Raw genomic sequence first — 21,681 nt, 5'->3', positions numbered from 1 at the left:
CAGGATCATGCCCTGGGCCGAAGGCAGGTGCCAAACCGCTGAGCCACCCAGGAATCCTAATAAACACTTTTTTAACAATGTTTGCAATTCTGAAATCTATGTTTATAGTGGCTCATTATACTATTTTCTTTTTCTCTGTGCTTATGTAAGTTTCCTAATACCAAGTTAAAAAAAAAAAATCCTTCACCAGAATGATCATCCATATCCAATGGTATCACCAATTTCCTTACTACCTCTCATCGTCTACAGGGTGAAGTGTAAGTTCCCCATGATGAAAACGAAGCCCTCAGTGACCCACCCTCTACCCTGCTTTCCAGCCCTTGCGCACAGGGCAATGCTAACGTAATGTGGTTCCTAAATACACAGCGCTGTTCGTGGCTCTGCCTTTTCACATGGTTTTCCTTCTTCCTGCAATGTTCTTTCCCTGCTTGTACACCTGGCAAAAATTCATCTTCCAAAAACCTCTTCAGGGCTCATGTTCTCTAAAACCTTCCCTTATCGCCTCTCTCAACTCCTTAGTTTATATCTTGCCTCACTCACATAAATATCTGAGAATGGTCCAGGGCAAATTGTCACTCTACTACTTCTCCAACATGTACAAACACTACTCAATCACACAAATTTCATTACGTTAGAATTATTTGATTATGGGGCTGCCCCCCTCACGAGGCTATAATTGTACAATAGATGCTGGATACATATTTATTAAATCACACTGGCTCCTGCTTCAAAAATTTTTGAGTGACATTGCAAAGAGAAGGAAAGGCTAAAATGAACAAAAACCTATTCAATAACCAGAGTATTGTTTTTCATACCCTAAATCAATAGAGAAAATACAGTAGTCACCAGAACTAATTAAAGAGGTCACTAAAGATTTTGTGTTATCTCAGAACACACACACACACAAATTCTTCTCAACGGACAGATCATATGGCTCCAGTCATACAATTATTTTTGATCACTTCAGAGAACATAAAATCTTTAGTGGAAGGTAATATCATGTAGGTATTCTTCTCTGTAGATATAAGAACCTTATTTGGAGGACCCCTGAAAGGGACTTTGGCGTTGTAAAAGATGTAAAGCACTGATTAGGAACATTGGTAACATTTGCAGATTCTCTCCATACATTTTAATGATTATTCTAGTAAATCTCTTTTCTTTTAAAATTTACCTTTTTAAAAATATTTTATTTATTCATTCATGAGAGACACAGAAAGAGAGAGGCAGAGACATGCCCTCTCTTTTTCTCCCTATGAGGGAGAGGTCCATATCCTTCCACTTCCTGATCCGTTGATGGAACTCTGCAATCTAGAAATCCATGTCCTTCCATCTGAGGAAAACGTATTGAATTATTTCTTAGATGATATCTTATTCTATTCTACCTATTTCCCTTGCTTTCTTCTGGAATCTTCTTAGTAGGATGATAGATCTCTTAAAGGAGTGTTCTAATTTTCTTTACTTTTCTTTCTTTCCCATCTCTTTATCTTAATCCTTTACTTTCTGGAAGATTTCCTCCCAGTGTATCCTCTAATCCTTCTACTGAATTTTTAATTTCTGCTATCATGCTAATCTCCAAGGACTCTTTTGTATTCTAAATGTTTTTTGATACTATTCTATTCTTGTTTCATATATGTAATGTCTCCTCTTATACCTCTAAAATCATTATGGTGGGTTTTTTTTTTTTAAGTTTTCTTAGAAGTATATAATTTCGGGGCACTTGGTTGGCTCAGTCAGTTGGGTGTCCGACTCTTGGTTTCAGCTCAGGTCATGATATTGGGTTCATGGGACTGGCCCTGCATCAGGCTCCGAGCTCAGAATCTCATCTGCTTGCTTCTCTTCATGCCCCTCTAAACCTCCTCCAACTTGCTTGCACATGCACACACCCTCTCTCTTTCTAAAATGAAGAAATAAAACCTAAAAAAATGTGTACAATTTATTTCTTCCAAGCAACCTTTTCCAACAAGGCTTCCAACAAGTCTTTGTTTTGACTCCTTTTTTACTTCTTTCAAATCTCTGGAGCTCCCTGGTTATCCACTCAAATTGGATAAAATACAAACTTTGGTAGAGTTTGTTGATTATGGACTTCAATATAGGATAATAAGTTGGGGAATTTAAATGTGAATCTCAAAATGGGTTGTTTTATTGAAATCTCTTTTCTTAGGTGGTTAGATTTACTAGATATGGCTCCTCTGACCTACAGCCTGGAGAATAAAGGCCTGAATGCCAGCGTTCTGGGAGCAAGGTTGGGTAAGAAGGTTGGGGAAATAAAAATTCAGTATGCACATTTTAACTTAATTTCCATTTGTTCAATATAATGTCCCCACCTGCAACTAGCCAAGTGTTCCTTAGTTCAGAAATCTTTTTGAAAAACCGTATGTAGAGATTGAAATTCCCATCTTTCTCTAGGGTACAGAGAAGCAGTTGCCAAGCCACTTGGGATAGGGGCAGAGACCTGAGGGACCAATTCTTCTTAAACAAGCTTTCAGCCAATGCTGTTTTTAGCCCCCATACCACCCGCATTTCCAGAGGAAACTGGTGCTGCTGATTGCTAAGCTCTTTTTTTTTGAAGGTTTCAAATGTACTTTATTTCTTAAATCATGCCATATTTTAGTGGGTGCACAGTGCTTTCACTTGGCATCAATTATGAGTTGGTTTTGAAACAATTCATTATTACACCAGCTGGGATTACTGATCCCTTCATTCCTTTAGGGGTGACTCTGCCAACAGGGGACAGGTTCCATTCTATCCCAATTTGTGTTGCTGTATATGCCCATACAGCAATAGAGAAAGTGGCTCCACTAGCTAATACAGCATTACCATATTTGTCATGGAAATCTGGTGACTGCCTTGCCATTTTTTGTGGAATGCTTTGAACTCGGAGACGATTTAGAGCCTTTCTGGCCACGGGAAACATCCTGAAGCTGAAGGCAGAAACGATGCAACTGCGGTTACTGCTTTGCTACAACTTCGTGCCAAGTACCCTTGCAAAGAGCCCTGAAACACAAAATGATTCCTGAGCTTTTAAAGAAAAGTCTCATGGCACAATCATATCATTTCTTATCTTTCTCCAGTTCTGGCTTGGGATTTAGATTTCTCAAGCCCATTAGAAAAATTGTCATTTACCATCTGCTTTCCAAATTCCAAAAATTGTCTTACTTTCTCTTCTCCTCTTCTCTACTTGCTTTATGATGTGAAAAAAAAATCCCTTTGCTTTGTTTTATTGTGGTTGAACATGTACTTTCAAACAAACAATTTCCTTTAAAGAATTTATTTACTTATTCATGACACACAGAGAGAGGCAGAGACATAGGCAGAGGGAGAAGCAGGTTCCCTGTGGGGATCCCGATGTGGGACTTCATCTCAGGACCCTAGGATCACACCCTGGGCCAAAGGCAGACACTCCATCACTGAGCCACCCAGGCATCCCTCAGCCCAACCGTTTTAACCAGAAGTACCTCTTTCAGTTGTCTTTCACCACCAATCATCCTTTGACCAAGTCTTAGTGTAAATTATTCAATCTCAAATTGGAGGGGGAACTTAGAGGATCTGGAATAAATGTTTAGATTTTTAAGACAATGAATGACTTTTATAGAGAAAGCTTCATCATGCATCTGCTAGGAGAGGGAGGCAGTTTGCTAGCTGGGATAAATGTGCTTATGAGGCTGGAAAATTGTGGGATTCTGTTGGTATGAACAGTGGCAAACAGACTTAAAGAATGTGGACTGATTTTAAGTTAGTCTTCTTAGATTGCATATGAATTGAATAGGAACAGTCATCTCATCAAGAAATCTTGAGCAGAGTTGGGAGCTGAGAAAAGGGTTCGGACTGTTTTGATTTTTGAGAGGCAAAACATCTGTTTTTGATTTTATGCACTGCCCTCTCTCCAGGCGCTTTTAAGTATCTTTAAAGATGCCTAAACACATGATGATCTGGTCTCTGTGAAATAAAGTATGGTTTAATAAATCCAGATTGTATCCATCTACTTGCTTGGACATTTGAAAAAAGTTGCCCCACAGCTTGACCATGTCTCAGACTTGAGTTTATCCAAGTTGCTATTTTTGGATAGACTGTGCAAAGTAAGCCAAATAACAGTTGATTTTCCATCTGCCTCTGATTATCTGAGGTAATGTTTCCCAAACTGTGTTCTGTGGAACATCAAAACCCAAATTGCCAGTGGGTACTCCATGAAAAAAATAACAAAACAATAAAAAGCATTCATCTTCTAAATTTTGTTTCTTAACTATGTATAAGTAAAATATTAAAATATATTTATACAATTGCTTTTCTTATTCTATAATCTGTCCTTAAGAAATGCAGTGCCATGCACAAAGACCAACAAATAATGTAAGAGATCACCTGATTCATGAACACATGGTTTTCAAGTCCAAGAATGATAAGTGCAGATTTATTATATGGTTATATACTCTGTCTCTTAAAATTTTAAGAAACATCTGTCATACTTTATATGTTTTATCTCAAAATATTGAAAACTTGAAATTTGTTGTTGTTAGTTTTTTTTTTTTTTACTATTTTGTGCATTTGTAAGATAATCTTTTTTAAAAGTCTTCAGAAGGCATAAAATCATGCTGAGAAAGCACAGTTATGATACAAAGAGGTATACGATCAAGTGCCACAGTGACTTTGAGAGGTGAAGTCGTAAGAGTTCAGAGAAAGAAGTCACTGTGGACTGATGACATTGGGGAAGGCTTTGAGTAGGAAGTGTGATTTGAAAGAGGTCTTGAAAGTCAGAAGATATTGTGCATGCTCTCACATGTCTCACTAGTATGCCAAGAATGCAAAGCTCTGACTGCTTTTAACCCAGGCCATTTCTCAGGGTGTATTTGCAGCTTAAGCAACTTTGAAAGATGAAATAATTTCCCTCTTGGAAAAGAGCAGTCTTGATGACTACTTGCTATAAAATGATGGTGCCCCAATGCCTGAGTGGCTCAGTTGGTTAACCATATGACTCCTGATTTCTGCTCAGGTTATGATCTTGGGGTCATGAAATCAAGCCCCATGTTGGGCTCTACGCTCAAAGGGGAGTCTGCTTGAGATTCTCTTTCTCTCTCTCTAAAATAAATAAATAAATCTTTAAAAAAATGGTGGCACCCCAAGTTCTTTGTTCTCACAAATAACACAATTCACTGAGTGTGATGGAGTTTGGAGGTGATTAGAACATAAGGGCAGAGTCCTCATGAATGGGGTTGCTGTCCTTACAGATGAGATCCCCAAGAGCTCCCTTGTCCTTTATACCATGTGAGAAGACAGCTATCTATGAACCAGGAAGTGGGCACCGACCAGACGCTGAACCTGATAGTGTCTTCATCTTGGACTTCCCAGCCTCCAGAACTGTGAGAAATGTTTCTGTTGTTTATAACCCACCCAGTCTATAGTACTTTGTTTTCAGTGACTGAGCTATTAATCATGGCATTATAAAGACTCCCACGTTCAGTTGGTATTCTCAATATACGTTTGGAAGTTTCTTGAATAACTGAAAATGAATGTATTAAGAAGTTGATTGTGAGCATGAGGGGTTTGGTTAAGTGGGGCCCCAAACTTGACAAGGAGAATAACTTTAAAGTGACCCACAGAGTTTTATTTTTCTAAATTATTTTTCCAAGGCTTTCAAAATCAAATGCATGTAATCATTTGGATTGGAAACAAAATTGTATACACACACACACACACACACACACACACAATTTTATATATATATATATATAATCTTACAATGATATATAATCATATATATATATAAGATATATATATATATATCTTACCTGGATATATGTATATCAAGGTAAATAAAAGCCATATCATAAATTCTACTGCAAAAAATAATTCCTAGAGTAAATAAATACATTTAAAAAATGTAACAAATTCAAAACTTATTTAACCTAAATTGAAAATTAATGAAATCCAAAAATTATCACTATTATTATGCTATTGGCTCTATTTTATTTTTTATTTTTAAAATTATTTTCAAGTTAATTAACATATAGTGTAGTATTGGTTTCAGAAATAGAATTTAATGATTCGTCACTTACATATAACACCCAGTGCTCATCCCAAGTGTCCTCCTTAATGCCCATCCCTCAGTCAGCCCATCCCCCCACTAACCTCCTCTTCAGGAACTTACAGTTTGTTCTCTATACTTGACAGTCTCCTGTGGTTTGTTTCCCTCTCTGTTCTCATCTTATTTTAGTTTTTTTCTTCCTTTCTCCTATATTCATCTGTTTCTTAAATTCCACACATGAATGAAATTATATGATATTTGTCTTTCTCTGGCTGACTTAGTTCTTTTTTTTAATAAAAATTTTATTCGTTTATTTGAAAGAGAGATGACATGAGCAGAGGAGAGGGGCAGCAAGAGAAGGAGAAGCAGACTCCTTCCTCCCTGCTGAGCAGGCAACCTGACTTGGGGCTCAATCCCAGGATCCTGGGATCATGACCTGAGCCGAAGGCATACACTTAACCAGTTGAGCCACCCAGGTGTCCCCTGACTGACTTATTTTGCTTAGCATAATACACTTTAGTTCCATCCACATCATGGTAAATGGCAAGATTTCATTCTTTTTGATGGCTGAGAAATATTCCTTTGTATTTATATACCACATCTTCCTTATCCACTCATCAGGTAGATTTTGGGCTCTTTCCATCGCTTGGCTATTGTTATTAATGCTGCTATAAATATGAGGGTGCATGTGACCCTTCAAGTCAGCATTTTTGTATCCTTTGGGCAAATACCTAGAGTGCAATTGCTGAGTCATAGAGTAGCTCTATTTTTAACTTTTTGGGAAACTTCTATACTGTTTTCCAGGGTGGCTGCACCAGTTTGCATTTCTATCAACAATGCAAGAGGGCTCCCCTTTCTCCACATCCTTGCCAACATCTGTTGTTTCCTAAGTTGTTATTTTTTGCCATTCTGACCAGTGTAAGGTGATATCTCATTGTGGTTTTGATTTATATTTCCCTGACAATAAGTGATGTTGAGCATTTTTTCATGTGTCTGTTGGCTATCTGTATGTCTTCTTTGGAGACGGGTCTATTCATATCTTCTGCCCATTTCTTCACTGTTTTATTTATTTTTGGGGTGTTGATTTTGGTGAGTTCTTATAGATTCTGGATAGTAGGCCTTTATCAGACATGCCATTTGCAAATATCTTCTCCCATTCTGTAGGCTGCCTTTTAGTTTTGCTAATTGTTTCCTTCACTGTGCAGAAGCTTTTTATCCTGATGAAGTCCCAGTAGTTCATTTTTGTTTTTGTTTCCCTTGCCTCCTGAGACATGCCTAGTAAGAAGTTGCTGTGGCCGAGGTCAAAGAGGTTGCTGCCTAGGTTCTCCTCTAGGATTTTGATAGGTCCTGTCTTGCATTTAGGTCTTTCATCCATTTTGAATATGCTTTTGTGTATGGTATAAAAAAGTAATGACCCTCAAAGTTTTAAAAGCAATCTCTGATTACACAAGTTCTTTTGAATATAGAAGCTCATTTATCTCCATTATAAATAACCTATCAAACCAAGTTTCCTTAAGTTAATACTCTCCCATTTAAAAAAAAAAAAAGAAAAGAAAAAGAAAAAAACTTTCAAAAATGTCCTCACGGCACTATAAGAGCACTCACATAAACACACACACACACACACACACACACACACACACAGATCTACACACACATACACATACTTTTCATCTGATTTAATTCCACAGTAACATCTTTCATTAGGTCTTGGGCATCATTTCCCTAACTCCAGGACTGTGGCTGTCTATAGACTAAAAGAGGGCATCACTTCCTCTTTTTTTAATTAACATGCTCTTGCTTTCTGTTGATTATCTCAGTGTATCCAATGGTCTAACTCAGTTATCAGTTGATTTATGCTTTGTATGGAATGTGTGTGGTTATTCAGTTCATTTACAGTAAAAACCAAACCAAAGTCCTTACAGTAGCCCAGAGACCCCCTCAACTCTCTGACCCCATGGCCTCCTCTGTCTCCTAGCTCACTACCTAGGCCACACCAACTAAGTCCTCACCTCTTCAAGGCTTGGCTCAAAGGTGACTGCTCAGTGAAGACAACAGCTCTCAGAACTCTAGCATTTTAATGTTCTCCTTTTTCTACCCTCCCTCCCATATTCTTTTCTTCCTTACATTCAATTATTTGCCTATTTAGTATCCTTATTGTTCGTGCTCTTTCTCTCCCTTTAGAATGCCAGCTTCACAAAGTCAGCAGCATCTTTGTTGTTGGTTTACTGATGTATCCCAAGTACACAGAACGTGCCCAGAACAAAGTAAGCATTTAGTGAATATCTGTTAGTCTAGATGGATGAATTACAATGAAGTAATATAAATCAATAAGAAAAAGACAGACAACCCAAATAGAAATAAAATGGGCAAAAGGCTTAAATAGGCATTTCATAAGAGGATATCCAAACAACTAGTAAACCAAGGAAAGATGCCATAAAGCTTTCATGGTTAGGAAGATGTCAGTTAAAAAACACAACGAGGAGGGCACTTGATGGGATGAGCACTGGGTATTACATTATATGTTGGCAAATCGAACTTCAATAAAAACAAATTAAAAAATAACAAATAATAAATAAATAAATAAATAAATTAATTAATTCAAAGTGGATTACAGAAAAAAAAACCCACAATGAGAGGGGTGCCTAGGTGTTTCAGTCAGTAAAGAGTCTGACTCTTGTTTTCGGCTCAGGTCAGGATCTCAGGGTCTTGAGATCAAGCCCCGTGTGCTCTAAACTCAGCACAGAGCCTGCCTGAGATTCTTTTCCCCTTTCTTTCCCTGCCCATCTGCTCCTCCCCCTGCCCCCGCTTGCTTTCTCTCTCGCAAATAAATAAATTTGGAAGAAATTTTAAAAAGCACGCACACAATGAGAAATACCATTACATACTCACCGGGGTGACAAACAGTAAACAACTGGAAATACCAAGTGTTGTCAGCGAGAAGCAGTGAGAAGTCTCATAGTAGTGTAAATTGGCACAACCCTTATGGCAAACATGTGATATTATCTAGCAAATTGGAATATGTATATGCCCTCATGCTTCCATCTATTCCAGGAACACATTCTGAAGCAACACTTACACATGTATACCAGAATTCATATACATGAAGGTTCACTCCAGCGTTGCTTATAAGAGCCAGAAACTGAGAACAAACCGAATGTCCATCAGTAGTTAAATGGATAACTGGATTTGCTATATTCATGTAGTAGAATACTATCCACCAATCAAAATAAATAGGTTATTCTAGACATACTATGGATGAATCCATCAAATAAAAACAAAAAAGAGGATAAAGTAATTCTTAGAGAATTGATTAGAGAATGTTTTCATTCATAAAAAGTTCAAAAACAGACAAAAATAACCATGAATAATTTAGGAATGCAAAAAAAGTGGCAAAACTATAAATAAAAAGAAGGAAATTATCACACACACACACACACACACCGCCCCAATTTCAGGCAGAGAGAGTTGAAACTGTAAAGTGACACTTGGGGAGGGTCAGGGTTTTCTGGGCTGCTGGAGAGGTACTTTTCCTTTCCCCTCGGGGGTGGTTACATAGATGTTTACTGTGTAATTATTCTTTAAAATGCACACAAATACTTCATATACTCTTCTCTAGGCTGGATATCCCACAATTTTTAAATGACAAAAAATTGCCCAATCTTATAGAAATTTCCTTTGGAGGTTTTTAATGTTTTGTTCCTTGTGGCAAAGGATCTTGACAGACCACATCCCTTTTTTTGATACAGTTCTCTTTCCTTAGATGAGAATGTAATATAATCAATTCCGCAGTCCTTATTTTGCAGTTCAGAAGAGAGATTGCGTAAGGAGGCAATGAAGAGGAAGAGACAAAACAGAATCAACCAACAGCCTACTTTCAGGGCAGACCCAGTGTCTGACACACGGTAGGCGCTCAGTGGGAGTTTGCCATGGACAAAATAGACAATGGTGGCGGCTGCTGGGGCTGACTCAGGGAACATTTCTCCATCTTTTATCATAGGGAAGAGTTCTTTACAATAGGCCACCTGGTAGATAAGGTGTTATGAAACCTAGGGGTGGGGTTTCAAGATGTTTTTTGGCCAGACCCATTTGTGTAGGGGGCTAATTCTTTTTGCAGATGCTCCCTCGACTTGCTTCTTTAGTCAGTTTGTAGAGTATTGATATTTCTATCCATGGTTTTGAATGGAGCAAAAGAGACCATGCCTAATCTTACTATGCTCTGTAAATGGTCTCATCTTGCTGAACTCAACACTGTGTGGAATCATTTCTTAAAACAATATGGTTGTTTTGCAGCAAATATTATTAGCAGGTGCCATGTCTGAATCTCTTCTAAGGTTAAGCCTTTAGGGCAACATAAAGCCAGGGTTATTAAAAAAAAAAGCCAGGGTTATTATAAGAATCATTTGGTGAGCCAGCAAATAACTACAGCTGGACCTTGAACAACACAGATGTGATTTGCACGGGTCCACTTCTACGTGGATTTTTCTGTATACAGTACAATACTGTACATATATTTTGTCTTCCTTAAGATTTTCTCAACATTTTCTTTTCTCTAGATTATTTTACTGTAAGAATACAGTAAATAATACATACAACATACAAAATACATGTTAATCAACTGTTTATGTTATCATTACTGCTTCCAGTCAACAATAGGTTAGGAGTTAAGCTTGGGAGTGGGAGTCAAAAGTTATACATGGATTTTCGACTATGTGGGGTTCAGCCCCACTATGTGGGTAAGCCCCAAATGTTCAAGGGTTGACAGAGTGTAGAAATGCTTGTGAACCCATACTGTGGTCTGTATGGGGCCAGGCTCCTAGGAGTAGAGTGTCCTACCAAATAGTGGTGACCATGTTCCCACCCTGAAATAACTTGTGTCCAGATATCACTGTGTTTATTCAAAGTGGTCTCAGTTATCATCAGTTACTAAGTTCCTGAATGAGATGAAAAACATTAAGGGTCACTAAGGACATCTACATCTGTTCTGCTCATGAGGGCATGTGGACTAAAATGGGAAAAACCTGGCCCAGTAATAAAAACACCAAGCGGCCACTTTGAACCACGCAATCCAGAGAGGCTCAGTCCCCTAGATTTAGTTCTGCCTCCCAGTGACTGTATGACCTTGGCCTAGTAACGTAACCACTCTAACCTTCAATTCCTCACTTGTAAGTGTGAGTGATGTATTTCATGGGTATCCCACAAACTTGTGAAAACAAAATGAAGAGAGACACATAAAATCCCCTGTTGAGTGTAGAGCCCTCACCCTTCTAAGGATTCTTTTTAATCTTTTCTAATTATACAGTTAACATTTATCATTCATTACCAAAAAAAAAAAAAATCCAAAGATCAAAAACACATGAGGTTTAAAGAAAAAAATCCTTTGCCTCATTATTAGTCTTGAGAATTGGCCAAATTTGACAATTTGGTGCATATCTTTATATACTTTGTGAACGTGTATGTATATTTCTATGCGTATTTTTTTTTAACAAAAAAGGGACCATATCTTACCAATCAATAGAATACTATGCTGTAATTTCTTATGAGGGAAATTATTATAAATGGACACGGAACAATGATATTTTATGTGAAAAGTTGCAGAACCACATTTAGAGTATGATTAATATTTGTGTAGACACAGAGTACACGGCTCTGTTGAAGCTGTGTAATGAATGTACCTAAGCTCATAACATTGTTCTCTCTACTTCTGTGCATATTTGAAATTTCCCGTAATAAACAGCTTTAAAATTTTCCCTCTGATTCTACAAATGAAAACCAACAGTTTTGCTCGCAATTATCCTAGTTTTCCACATTTCATATTTTTTAAATTTTACTTTCCTTTTCATAATTTTTCGTTTTTGCTTTTTTGTTTGCAGGAGGTATTTCAATGTTCCAAACAGTGTGTTATCTGCAAGAAAGTGAATTTGAAATTAACATTAGATAACCTAGAAGAAAGGTCAGGAGTTCATTCATTCTTTTAGATTTTGCTTACTGAGGTCTTTTATTTGACAGCATTATTATTCAGTGAAAGGGACCCTAGACCAGGGATTAAAAAACTTCTGATCTAGTTCCAGTTTGTCACTTTGAGTGAATCATTTGACTTTGCTTCCTTTTTTAATATAATGAATATAATAAATAGGTAAAGTTATAATTTTTTATTTGATTAAAAATTGTTTTCACAATTTGAAAAATCGGGGAAAAAAAGCAATCAGACAATACCAACTTTTTTTTAAATGAAGCAATAACTCAAAAGCACTTTCTGTGTATTCATTAACAAGGTCATAACTCAGCAGTAGTGTTTATACCCGGTGTATCTACAAAGCCAAGAACAGGAATCACTGCATCTCCTTCTTTAGATATGATACTATGAGTCTTCTCTTTTCTGTTAACATATTTGTGCAACATGCTGTAGTACTGCTCCTTCGGATTGAAAGTATATAGAGATGAAATTTGCTGCCAGTCTTTAATGCTGGGGGTATTGCATTCCTCTGGGTGTAAGCACTCAAAGAAACACTTAACATTCTCTTTTGCCAGTTCCATGGCATGCTCTGTGGCCTGAGCTTTAAGGATCTGCTGCTCCTGTTCCAAATAGATTTTCCAGAATTTCAGCTGCAGGAAACTAACTGGAGATAGGCATCGGGAGACAGATGTAAAAATCAGAAGGAAGATGATGACAACTGCTATCAGGATCCAGCCCAGCACCTTCGGAAAGCACAACAAAACAGCAATTTAGTCACATTTTTTTAGAAACAAGTTTTAAAATCCGGGCAGCCGGGGTGGCTCAGCGGTTGAGGGGCCTGCCTTCAGCCCAGGGGGTGACCCAGGAGACCCAGGATCGAGTCCCACATCGGGCTCCCTGCATGGAGCCTGCTTCTCCCTCTGCCTGTGTCTCTCATGAATAAATAAATAAATAAAATCTTAAAAAAAAAAATCCTTCCATAAAGTCTGAACTGCTCACAGTTGATTATGACGAACAAGCAACAGTTTTAGGTCTTCCTCTCTTAAGAGAAAGAAGGGGTTGGTAACCTCGAGAACCCCCCATGCAACTGCTGGACGGGCCGCCTTCCAGGTCACGCCCAGGGCCCGCCCCGGGGAGGAGGCTGCCCACCTGCCCGCTAGAATCCCAAACGCGGAATTTCGGCGAAGCCAAAGAAACCAGCGTTGGTTTTCAAGACTCTCGGAGCTGCGAGCGCGGGCTGGCGCTGCAGCAACTCTGCTCGCTTGCAGCCGGACACACAGCTCGACCCGGACTGCACGGGGCTGGCTCCCGGGCTCCGAGCGGGGCCTGAAGCTCCGCGCGCGCCTCGTTCGCCGCCCTGGTTTGCCCCCGCGCCCCGGTCGGTGCAGGCTGCGCCCCCCTCCCCCGGCTGCGGCCCCGCCCCCGCCCGCGCCTCACCTGCGACTGCGCCTTGAGCTCCCGGAGGAGGCCCTGCGCGTCGGGGCCCTGGGCGGGCAGGCAGGGCGCGAGCGGCAGCTGGGCCTCGCAGGCGGGGGCGCGCTCCCGGCACAGGCGCCGCGCCAGGGGCGCGCTCCCGGCGGCCGCGCACTCGTAGAAGGCGCCCCCGAGCAGCGCCACGGCCACCCAGGTGAGCGGCGCCACCGCGGCCGACGCGCCCAGCTGCGCGCACACCACGGCGCCCCGCAGCCCCGCGCCGCAGCCCCGGGCGCGGGAGCGCGAGCTGCGCGCGCAGCAGCCGGTGAGCAGGCGCCAGGTGCGCGCGTTCAGCACGAGGCCCAGCAGGAAGAGGGCGAGCGCGGGCACCAGCAGGAACACCAGGCCGTAGGGCAGGTTCCAGGCGGCGCTGCAGGGACACTGGAACACGGCGGTGGAGAACAGGCGCTCCCCGCCCGCCGTCAGGAGGCTCACCAGGCCGTAGCCCAGCGCCCTGTGCTGCTTGAGCTGCAGGTGGAGCACCGTCTGCAGCTTCTCCATGGGGCGCCGGGATCGGGCCCCGCCGCCGCTGCTGGTGCTGGTGCTGGGCCTCGATGCTGGTGCTGCTGCTGCTGCTACTGCTGGGCCTCGATGCTGGTGCTGCTGGTTCTGCTGGGCCTCGCTGCTGGTGCTGCTGGTGCTGCTGGTGCTGGGCCTCGATGCTGGTGCTGCTGGTGCTGCTGGTGCTGGTGCTGGGCCTCGATGCTGGGGCTGCTCCTGCTGCTACTGCTGGGCCTCGATGCTGGTGCTGCTGGTTCTGCTGGGCCTCGCTGCTGGTGCTGCTGGTGCTGCTGGTGCTGGTGCTGGGCCTCGATGCTGGTGCTGCTGCTGCTGGGCCTCGATGCTGGTGCTGCTGGTTCTGCTGGGCCTCGCTGCTGGTGCTGCTGGTGCTGCTGGTGCTGGTGCTGGGCCTCGATGCTGGCGCTGCTGGTTCTGCTGGGCCTCGCTACTGGTGCTGCTGGTGCTGACGGGCCTCGCTGTTGCTGCTGGTGCTGCTGCTGCTGCTGCTGCTGCTGGGCCTCGATGCTGGTGCTGCTGCTGCTGCTGCTTCAGGGCTCCGTGTGGGCCAAGCTCTGGGGCTTTCCAGGCTGCTCAAGGGCAGCTTCCGGACAGGGGAAGAGGGCTTCGCAGGCCTCCGAGAGCTTTCACTTTCTTCTTGCAAGTGGACCCACTCTGGCTGACACACCGACTTTTCTCGCAACAGTTCCGGGACTGGACTGAGGACGGACCCCCTCCCGTTGTCACCTTTGTTTCCACCCAACCGACAAGCCACCTGGGGGGACCCTGTTTACTCTTCCCGAATCAGTGCGGCTCTCCCGATGATAAAAGTAGTAAATTTTAGCTAGGTGTGAGCAGACAATGCCAGGATCTCCCCTATTGCAGCTACCCCCCTTCCTAGGCCAACTCCCACTCAGGCGAGACGATTACCCAAAACCTAGTCACTTACAGGAAACACTCAAGAGACAAATTCTGGTTTCTCTTTCACAAATTGATTCACAACAAAGCCCAGCTCAAGTCCCAGGACCTCTGTGATCTTCTGTTCCCTTCCTGTCCCCCTTCTGGACAGATCACCAGCCTAATTCACACTGACCCTTCTCGCCCCTGATCACCCACAGAACATTAGACTGAGTGTATTGGGTTGGCTCTTTTATTAGGTATGTCCCAACACTGCCAGGCCCTGGACGACTGTCCAGTTCTTAGTGACCACCACGCTGATCAGAGGTGAGTGGAGAGGCAGGGGAGACATGGTTATTCAGGAAACACTAATTGATCCCCCAGAAGTTCAAACTGCAGCTACATGTAACCACCATGTTTCCTCCACCTTCACTTTCCTCAAAGCAGCTTTGCTCTGACTCAAAATGTAACCACTACTGAGAAACCGAGCCTTACCGTGTGTGGCTCCAGGGTGAGGTGAGGTGTACTCGAAAAAACATAGGCTTTGGAGCAGGGGGCGGGGGACACTGTGTGTGTGTGTGTGTGTGTGTGTGTGTGTGTGTGTAATAACTTCACCCCTCTGAGACTCTTATGTTGTTTTTTTTTTAAGATTTTGTTTATTCATTCATAGGAGACACACAGAGAGAGGCAGAGACACAGGCAGAGGGAGAAGCAGGATCACGCCCTGAGCCAAAGGCAGACACTCAACCGCTGAGCCACCCAGGTGTCCCACTGTATCTTTATTTGTAAAAGCAGGATGATAGTCCTCACCTTTCAAGATCGGTTGAGACAAGCACATTGAGCAGCATATGTACAGCACCTTTATTTATAGGATGTATCTCATTAAACCAGTGTTTAATGTGACGGATTACCTCTTACATTGCAATGTTGGGAATAGACAACACATAATTGCGTATGATTTAGGAATCCATATCAATGCTCGGTTGTAGAGCAAGGATTATATTCAGTGACTCAGTGATCCTCTACCCCCTTAAGAGAATTGGTGGGCCCTTCGTGGTCCACCGTGCTACAAGGAGGGTGTCTGGTTTGGTTTTGGGTGGGCAGGTCACAGGGAACTGGTTACTGTCAGTACCCATCCACTGGGTTTGCCGTATTTACTTGGGAAGACTAAGTGGGCTACACAACCGTGTGAATTGTTAGAGAAGGGGAAAGAAAGGTATTAGTCTTTTCTTAGCCTAACTTGCCTTTGTAGCTACCTCCCACTACCAGTGCCTGGCACAAAACCATGATTCTGTAGCATTTAAGTGAAAATCTATGCTGTATGTGTGAGTCCAAATTGTCAGGCAGGATGGTTGGGGCCCTCTTCTCTGAGATTAAACCGCGTATTGCAAAGTTTCCTGTGAACTTGCAGCCAAGTTCTGTATTTGAGGTGCATCATTTCTGCTATGATGATCATCTCTTTATTCCTACATTTCAAAACAATTTTTTTTCCTCCCTTGTCCCTCAGGTGACTCTGCCCCTCTTACTGCTAGCCTCTTCTTCCCTCCCACCACACATCTCCTAAAGATGTTGCCTCCCCACTCCCCGCTTTCTATATACCATCGTGAACAAATCCCATTGTATCCATAACCTTTATGCAGATGGCTTTGTCCAAATCTCCCTTAACTGTCACCTAACTAAAATGTGCCCTCTGTCCTCTTGAATAAGGTTTATTTTGTTCTCCCACATTTCTCAAAATGAGAGGGAGCGCTGGCTGGCATTCTCCCGTTACAATGTCTAAACCCAGGCTTTTCCATTCTTCTAATAGTTTATTCTCCGTTGAGGCTCAAGCTACTCAGCACAACCTCCTCCCCCAACCTCCCTCCTGCCATCTGTGTTCATTCCCTTCATTTATTAATACTTTTGTATCTCGTGATAGCTTTCTTCCTCTTCCTAGATCCTGCTATTTCATCAAGGATTTGATTTCTTTTTTTTTAAGATTTTATTTATTTATTCATGAGAGACACACAGAGAGAGAGGCAGAGACACACGCAGAGGTAGAAGCAGGTGCCCTGCTGGGGCCCCCGTGTGGGACTCGATCCCAGGACTCTGGGATCACGACCTGAGCCAAAGGCAGATGCTCAATCACTGAGCCAGCCACCCAGACGCCCCAAGGATTTGGTTTCAAACATTTTTAGTTACAGAAATTTCCATCTTGTCAGTCTCCTATCCCAGCTAGAGTAATTAATTTGTTAACAGTGTATTAATTAGTTCATTTGTTCATTCAGTCATTCATTTAAATGTTTAATAAACCCCCAGAATATGATAAGAAACTACAAAAGTGCCTGGAATTATTGAGTACAATAAGAAACAAGACAAGCAAATACCTTCCTTTCATTGAGCTTACATTACTGTGGAGATAAATAATGAGGAGGAAACTCCTCAAGGTTATGCAAATAATTAAATGGAATTGTGTGGTAGAGAGTGTCCTGAGAAAGCCTTTGTAAGGAGAGGGTATTTAAGGATGGATGTGAATGACCTAGGCTCTGGGATGCAAGGGAGCTCGATAGTCTGTGGTTGGAAAGAAAGCTAGCTTGCTGGAATATTAAAGGTGAGAAGGTAGCTGGCACATTATGAGGGCAGAGCTGCAGGTGGAAGGTCAGGTTTAGGGGCTTTATAGACACCAGAGCATGTGATTTGCAGTCCTGCCCCTGAAACTCCTTTCAGACTGAGCTGCATCCTGACTTACTATGCTATCTGCTCGCGTCTCCAAACACTACCTCCTGCGGTTGCCACCACTGTGCTCCCTCAGTCATGTATCTCCCAGATACTAATTATCACCCTGTGCTTATTACAGGTTCCTGTAATTGTGAGAGTCTGAGTTCTACCTGCCAATCTGAATTTTCTCCCAGTCCCAGCAGTTGAGTCCAGTACCCTGACCTCTACCCCTGCCATCACTGAAGCAGTGGATGGTTCTAGTTCTGAGTCTATTGAAGATTGCTCAGTCCTCTATACCTGGCTCTGTTTGGAGAAGACATTGCTGAGAAGTTCAGTGCTCCGTGGCAATAGAGTAATATACTAATGGTGGGGACAGGATTCAAGAATTTTCTCTTGAGAGTAGACCAAGTAATATTTGAAAGACTTTTACACTTTTGAAAATCTATAATTTAACACCAATTTACTTTAGCTTTTGAAAATCTATAATTTAACACCAATTTACTTTAGCTTTTATAAAATGAGTGAAAGATTCTCATGGTAAGCACATTGGAAAACCAATAGTTATGGATTTTGTTTTAACTGTAGTACTTTGTTTCTTGGCACTATCATCATCATTGTCAGGAATGGGGTTCAGAAACCACAAAAAAATTCTTAGAAAAGAAACTCTTGAAAGAATTCCACACTGTGAATCTAAGAGGTCCTTGTAGTTGTTTTCAAGTGAGCTAGTTTTCAAACATTTTTGAGAACTCAGACTAATGGTATGACCCTGCTTGGAATGTGACTTCTAGATTCTAACAAAGTGTTGATCCTGGTCTCAAGACCCACCCATGAGAATCAAATAAAAATTCATGGGTATTTTAAATATCCACCATGTGCAAGGCACAACTTTAGGTGCCAAAAATAACAAGTAAATTTAGATCTGACATTCTTAATCTTAAAGAATACTTTTCTGTGCATTATAATTTATGGACATATTGTTTATGTTATGTATTTGAAAATCTGAACCTGTTATTATCTTAAGATTTTTGAATGTTTATAAAAGTTCTTTCAATGGAAATATAGAGCAGAAGGAGGGAAAGATCAGACACTTTCCCAGACACAGGAATGTCATTTGTTAAAATGGCAATCCCATTACATTTCAAGTGACCTTTTTACAGATTATTTTCCCCTTTTCTTAGCATGAATTTTCCAAACCTATCACAAAATTTTAAATATTCACTGATTCACACACTATTTTTTTTTAAACAAAAGATGATTATTTTAACCCTGAGAACCTAGATATGGCCAGTCTTTGCTGTCATTACTGTTGTCATCATCGTCATCATCATCTGACACCGTAAGTCTATAAAAGGTTCTAGTTTTCCTTCTATGGCTCCTTTTTTTTTTCTTTTCTTTTTTTAGAGAAAGAGAGAGTATAAGCAGAGGGTATAGGGGGTAGAGAGAAAAATCTTTTTTTAAAAAAAATATTTTGTTTATTTACTCATGAGACACAGAAAGAGAGAGAGGCAGAGGGAGAAGCAGGCTCCATGCAGGGAGCCCGACGCGGGACTCGATCCCGGGTCTCCAGGATCACACCCTGGGCCGAAGGCGGCACTAAACCGCTGAGCCACCAGGGCTGCCCCGAGATAGAGAAAATCTTGAGCAGACTCTGTGCTGAATGTGGAGCCCAACATGGGACTCAATTCCATGACCCTGTGATCATGACCCCAAGCTAAAATCAAGCGTCAGATACTCAACAGACTGAGCCACCCAGGTGTCCATCCTTCTATGGCTCTTAAAAGTCAGGTCTAGCCTCCTTTTCAACCAGGACCCAGCAGAATGGCTCCCACAAAGAAAGGTGGTGAGGAGAAGAAGAAGGGACATTCTGCCATCAATGAGGTAGTGACTAGAGAATACACCATCAACATTCACAAGTGCATCCATCGCATGGATTTCAAGAAGCGTGCCCCTCAGGCACTCAAAGAGATCTGGAAATTTGCTGTGAAGGAGATGGGAACTCCAGATGTGTGCATTGACACCAGGCTCAACCACACTCTCTGGGCCAAAGGAATAAGGAATGTTCCATACCGTATCCATGTGCAGTTGTCCAGAAAACATAATGTTGATGAATATTCACCAAACAAGCCCTATATGTTGGTTACCCATGTACCTGTCACCACCTTCAAAAATCTACAGGCAGTTAATGTGGATGAGAACTAATTGTTGATTGTCAAATAAAGGTCTAAAACTGCCAAAAAAAAGTCTATTAGGAATTTTGGTAAATTACATAATGTTTTTCCATTGACTCAAATTATTTCACAGGTGATTTTAATGTGTGCTAGAGCTTCATTGTCAATGGCCGCTTACTTATACTTTGCTTCATCACAAGCCCAGTTCCCCTGCTGTTAAATTCAGTTTACTAGTTTGTGAACTATGATCAAAGATTTGGATTTCCAAGGATGATAATAATAATAAATAGCAAAGAAGATTAAAGGAATAAAGGAAAAATCTCCCTAAAACAATTTATCGCATGAGGAGCGCCTGACTGGCTCAGTTGGTAGAGCATGCAACTCTTGATCTTGGGGGGTATGAGTTCAAGCCCCACAGTGGGTGTAGAGATTATTTAAAATACATAAATGAAATAACATTTAAAAGGAATATATCACATGAAAGATCTGCATATTTAAAACATTCACATCTATGCAATAGAATACAAAGTAGGTGCCTATGATTGAGGTAGATCTGTATGTGCTGATATGAGTGAAAAGACAGAGTTGACATGTTAATTGGAAAAGATAAAAACATTGCATGTCGTACATTCGTGTAAAAAAAAGAAAAGAAAAAGAAAATATATGTATGTCCCTTGCTGATGTGTATGATATTCTGCAGGATTAAAAAAATACTGTCAAATATTTACCTCTGAGAAGTAAGGCTGAAGGTTGTGAATGAAGGCAGGGTGAGAGACTTACTTATCTTTCTTTAGTGTTTGTCTTTTTTTTTTTTTTTTTAACCTGCATGTGTTCCTTCTACAATTAAGAAATGCTAACATAAAAAAAAAAAAAAAAAAAAAAAAAAAGAAATGCTAACATGAGGGCAGCCCAGGTGGCTCGGCGGTTTAGCGCCACCTACAGCCCAGGGCGTGATCCTGGAGACCCGGGATCCAGTCCCACGTCAGGCTCCCTGCATGGAGCCTGCTTCTCTCTCTGCCTCTATCTCTGTCTCTGTCTCTGTCTCTGTCTCTCTCTCTCTCTCTATTAAATAAATAAAATCTTTGAAAAAAAAAAAAGAAATGCTAACATGAAATGTTTTGATCTAACGGAGAATCTCTGAAGAGCAAGTGCAGGAAGAGGTAATTTCACAGGCTCTTGTTTGTCCTTCCTTCTGTGCACACAGAGCTTATACTAAGGGTTGATCCTTGAACCTGGAATGCCAATAATTCACCTCTTCTTGCCAAAAGTAGTAAGTCCAAGGAAGAAACCGACTGTGTTTGAAGGATATAGAAGATAAGCAGTGTTTGAGAACTGGAAGATGGCAAAAAAGCAGTAGGAGGAGAAGGAGAAAAAAGACCAGATGGAAAGGTGGGATTGGGTGGCATTTATCCAAGCTTGAGGGAAATGAGATGTAAGAAGCCTCTGCTTGCTTCAGAGAGGGCTTCAACTGTGCTCTGTAGGGTCTTCTAGGTACCCATAATGGCATAGGAACAAAGCAGAGACGAAAGGCAGGTGGAGAAGAATGGAGGTGGTTGAATGGTTAGGTAGTGGAGCTTCTGAAGAAGGACAGCAGGACCTTCAGCTTCCAGCTGTTTAGAAATCGCCATCACTTCTTTTAAATGTTGATCCAGACTAGTTTTTCCCGAGTTTACAGAAGTTACCTGTTTTGGTCTAGCTTCATTAAAAGCCATCTATGTATGGGAGAAAATCCAGAAAACCAATAGCATTTGGGTGAGTTAAGATATTGTTTAATGTAGGCTGGGAACTGCTCCTGACTGAGCCACAGAGTGTTAGGGAAGGGGAGGTGACTCCTAGTAGACAGAATTCTGATTTATCCCAGGATCCCTTTCCTGAGGGGCTATTGTCAAATTATACAAGAACAGTAAGAAAAGAAAGGAAATACCTTTAAAGTGTTATTGGTCTTTTCTTATAGGAGGAGGAGGGAGTGGGGGGCA

At 41.6% G+C, this 21,681-nt stretch overlaps 3 protein-coding genes across 3 annotated transcripts; 1 reads left to right on the top strand and 2 right to left on the bottom strand.

Annotated features, from left to right (window-relative positions):
- Positions 1-2,641: 2,641 nt before the first annotated feature.
- LOC121477994 (cytochrome c oxidase subunit 7B, mitochondrial-like) lies at positions 2,642-2,989 on the bottom strand. Its single transcript, XM_041732656.1, has one exon. It carries the CDS (start codon positions 2,912-2,914, stop codon positions 2,642-2,644), a length of 273 nt encoding a protein of 90 aa, XP_041588590.1. The 5' UTR covers positions 2,915-2,989.
- A 9,021-nt stretch (positions 2,990-12,010) lies between these two features.
- On the bottom strand, positions 12,011-14,046 carry CALHM6 (calcium homeostasis modulator family member 6). The gene is made up of 2 exons (XM_041735450.1): positions 13,410-14,046; positions 12,011-12,715 (listed from the first exon to the last, which is right to left on the bottom strand). The coding sequence occupies exons 1-2, from the start codon at positions 13,944-13,946 to the stop codon at positions 12,293-12,295; spliced, it is 960 nt and encodes a 319-aa protein (XP_041591384.1). The 5' UTR covers positions 13,947-14,046; the 3' UTR covers positions 12,011-12,292.
- A 5,081-nt stretch (positions 14,047-19,127) lies between these two features.
- Positions 19,128-20,472, top strand: LOC121485190 (60S ribosomal protein L31-like). The gene has a single exon (XM_041745281.1). It carries the CDS (start codon positions 19,356-19,358, stop codon positions 19,734-19,736), a length of 381 nt encoding a protein of 126 aa, XP_041601215.1. The 5' UTR covers positions 19,128-19,355; the 3' UTR covers positions 19,737-20,472.
- Positions 20,473-21,681: the final 1,209 nt, after the last annotated feature.

This window comes from Vulpes lagopus, chromosome 2 (assembly GCF_018345385.1).
Source record: "Vulpes lagopus strain Blue_001 chromosome 2, ASM1834538v1, whole genome shotgun sequence".
Lineage (NCBI taxonomy): Eukaryota > Metazoa > Chordata > Mammalia > Carnivora > Canidae > Vulpes > Vulpes lagopus.
This window is presented reverse-complemented; position numbering and strand designations above follow the sequence as displayed.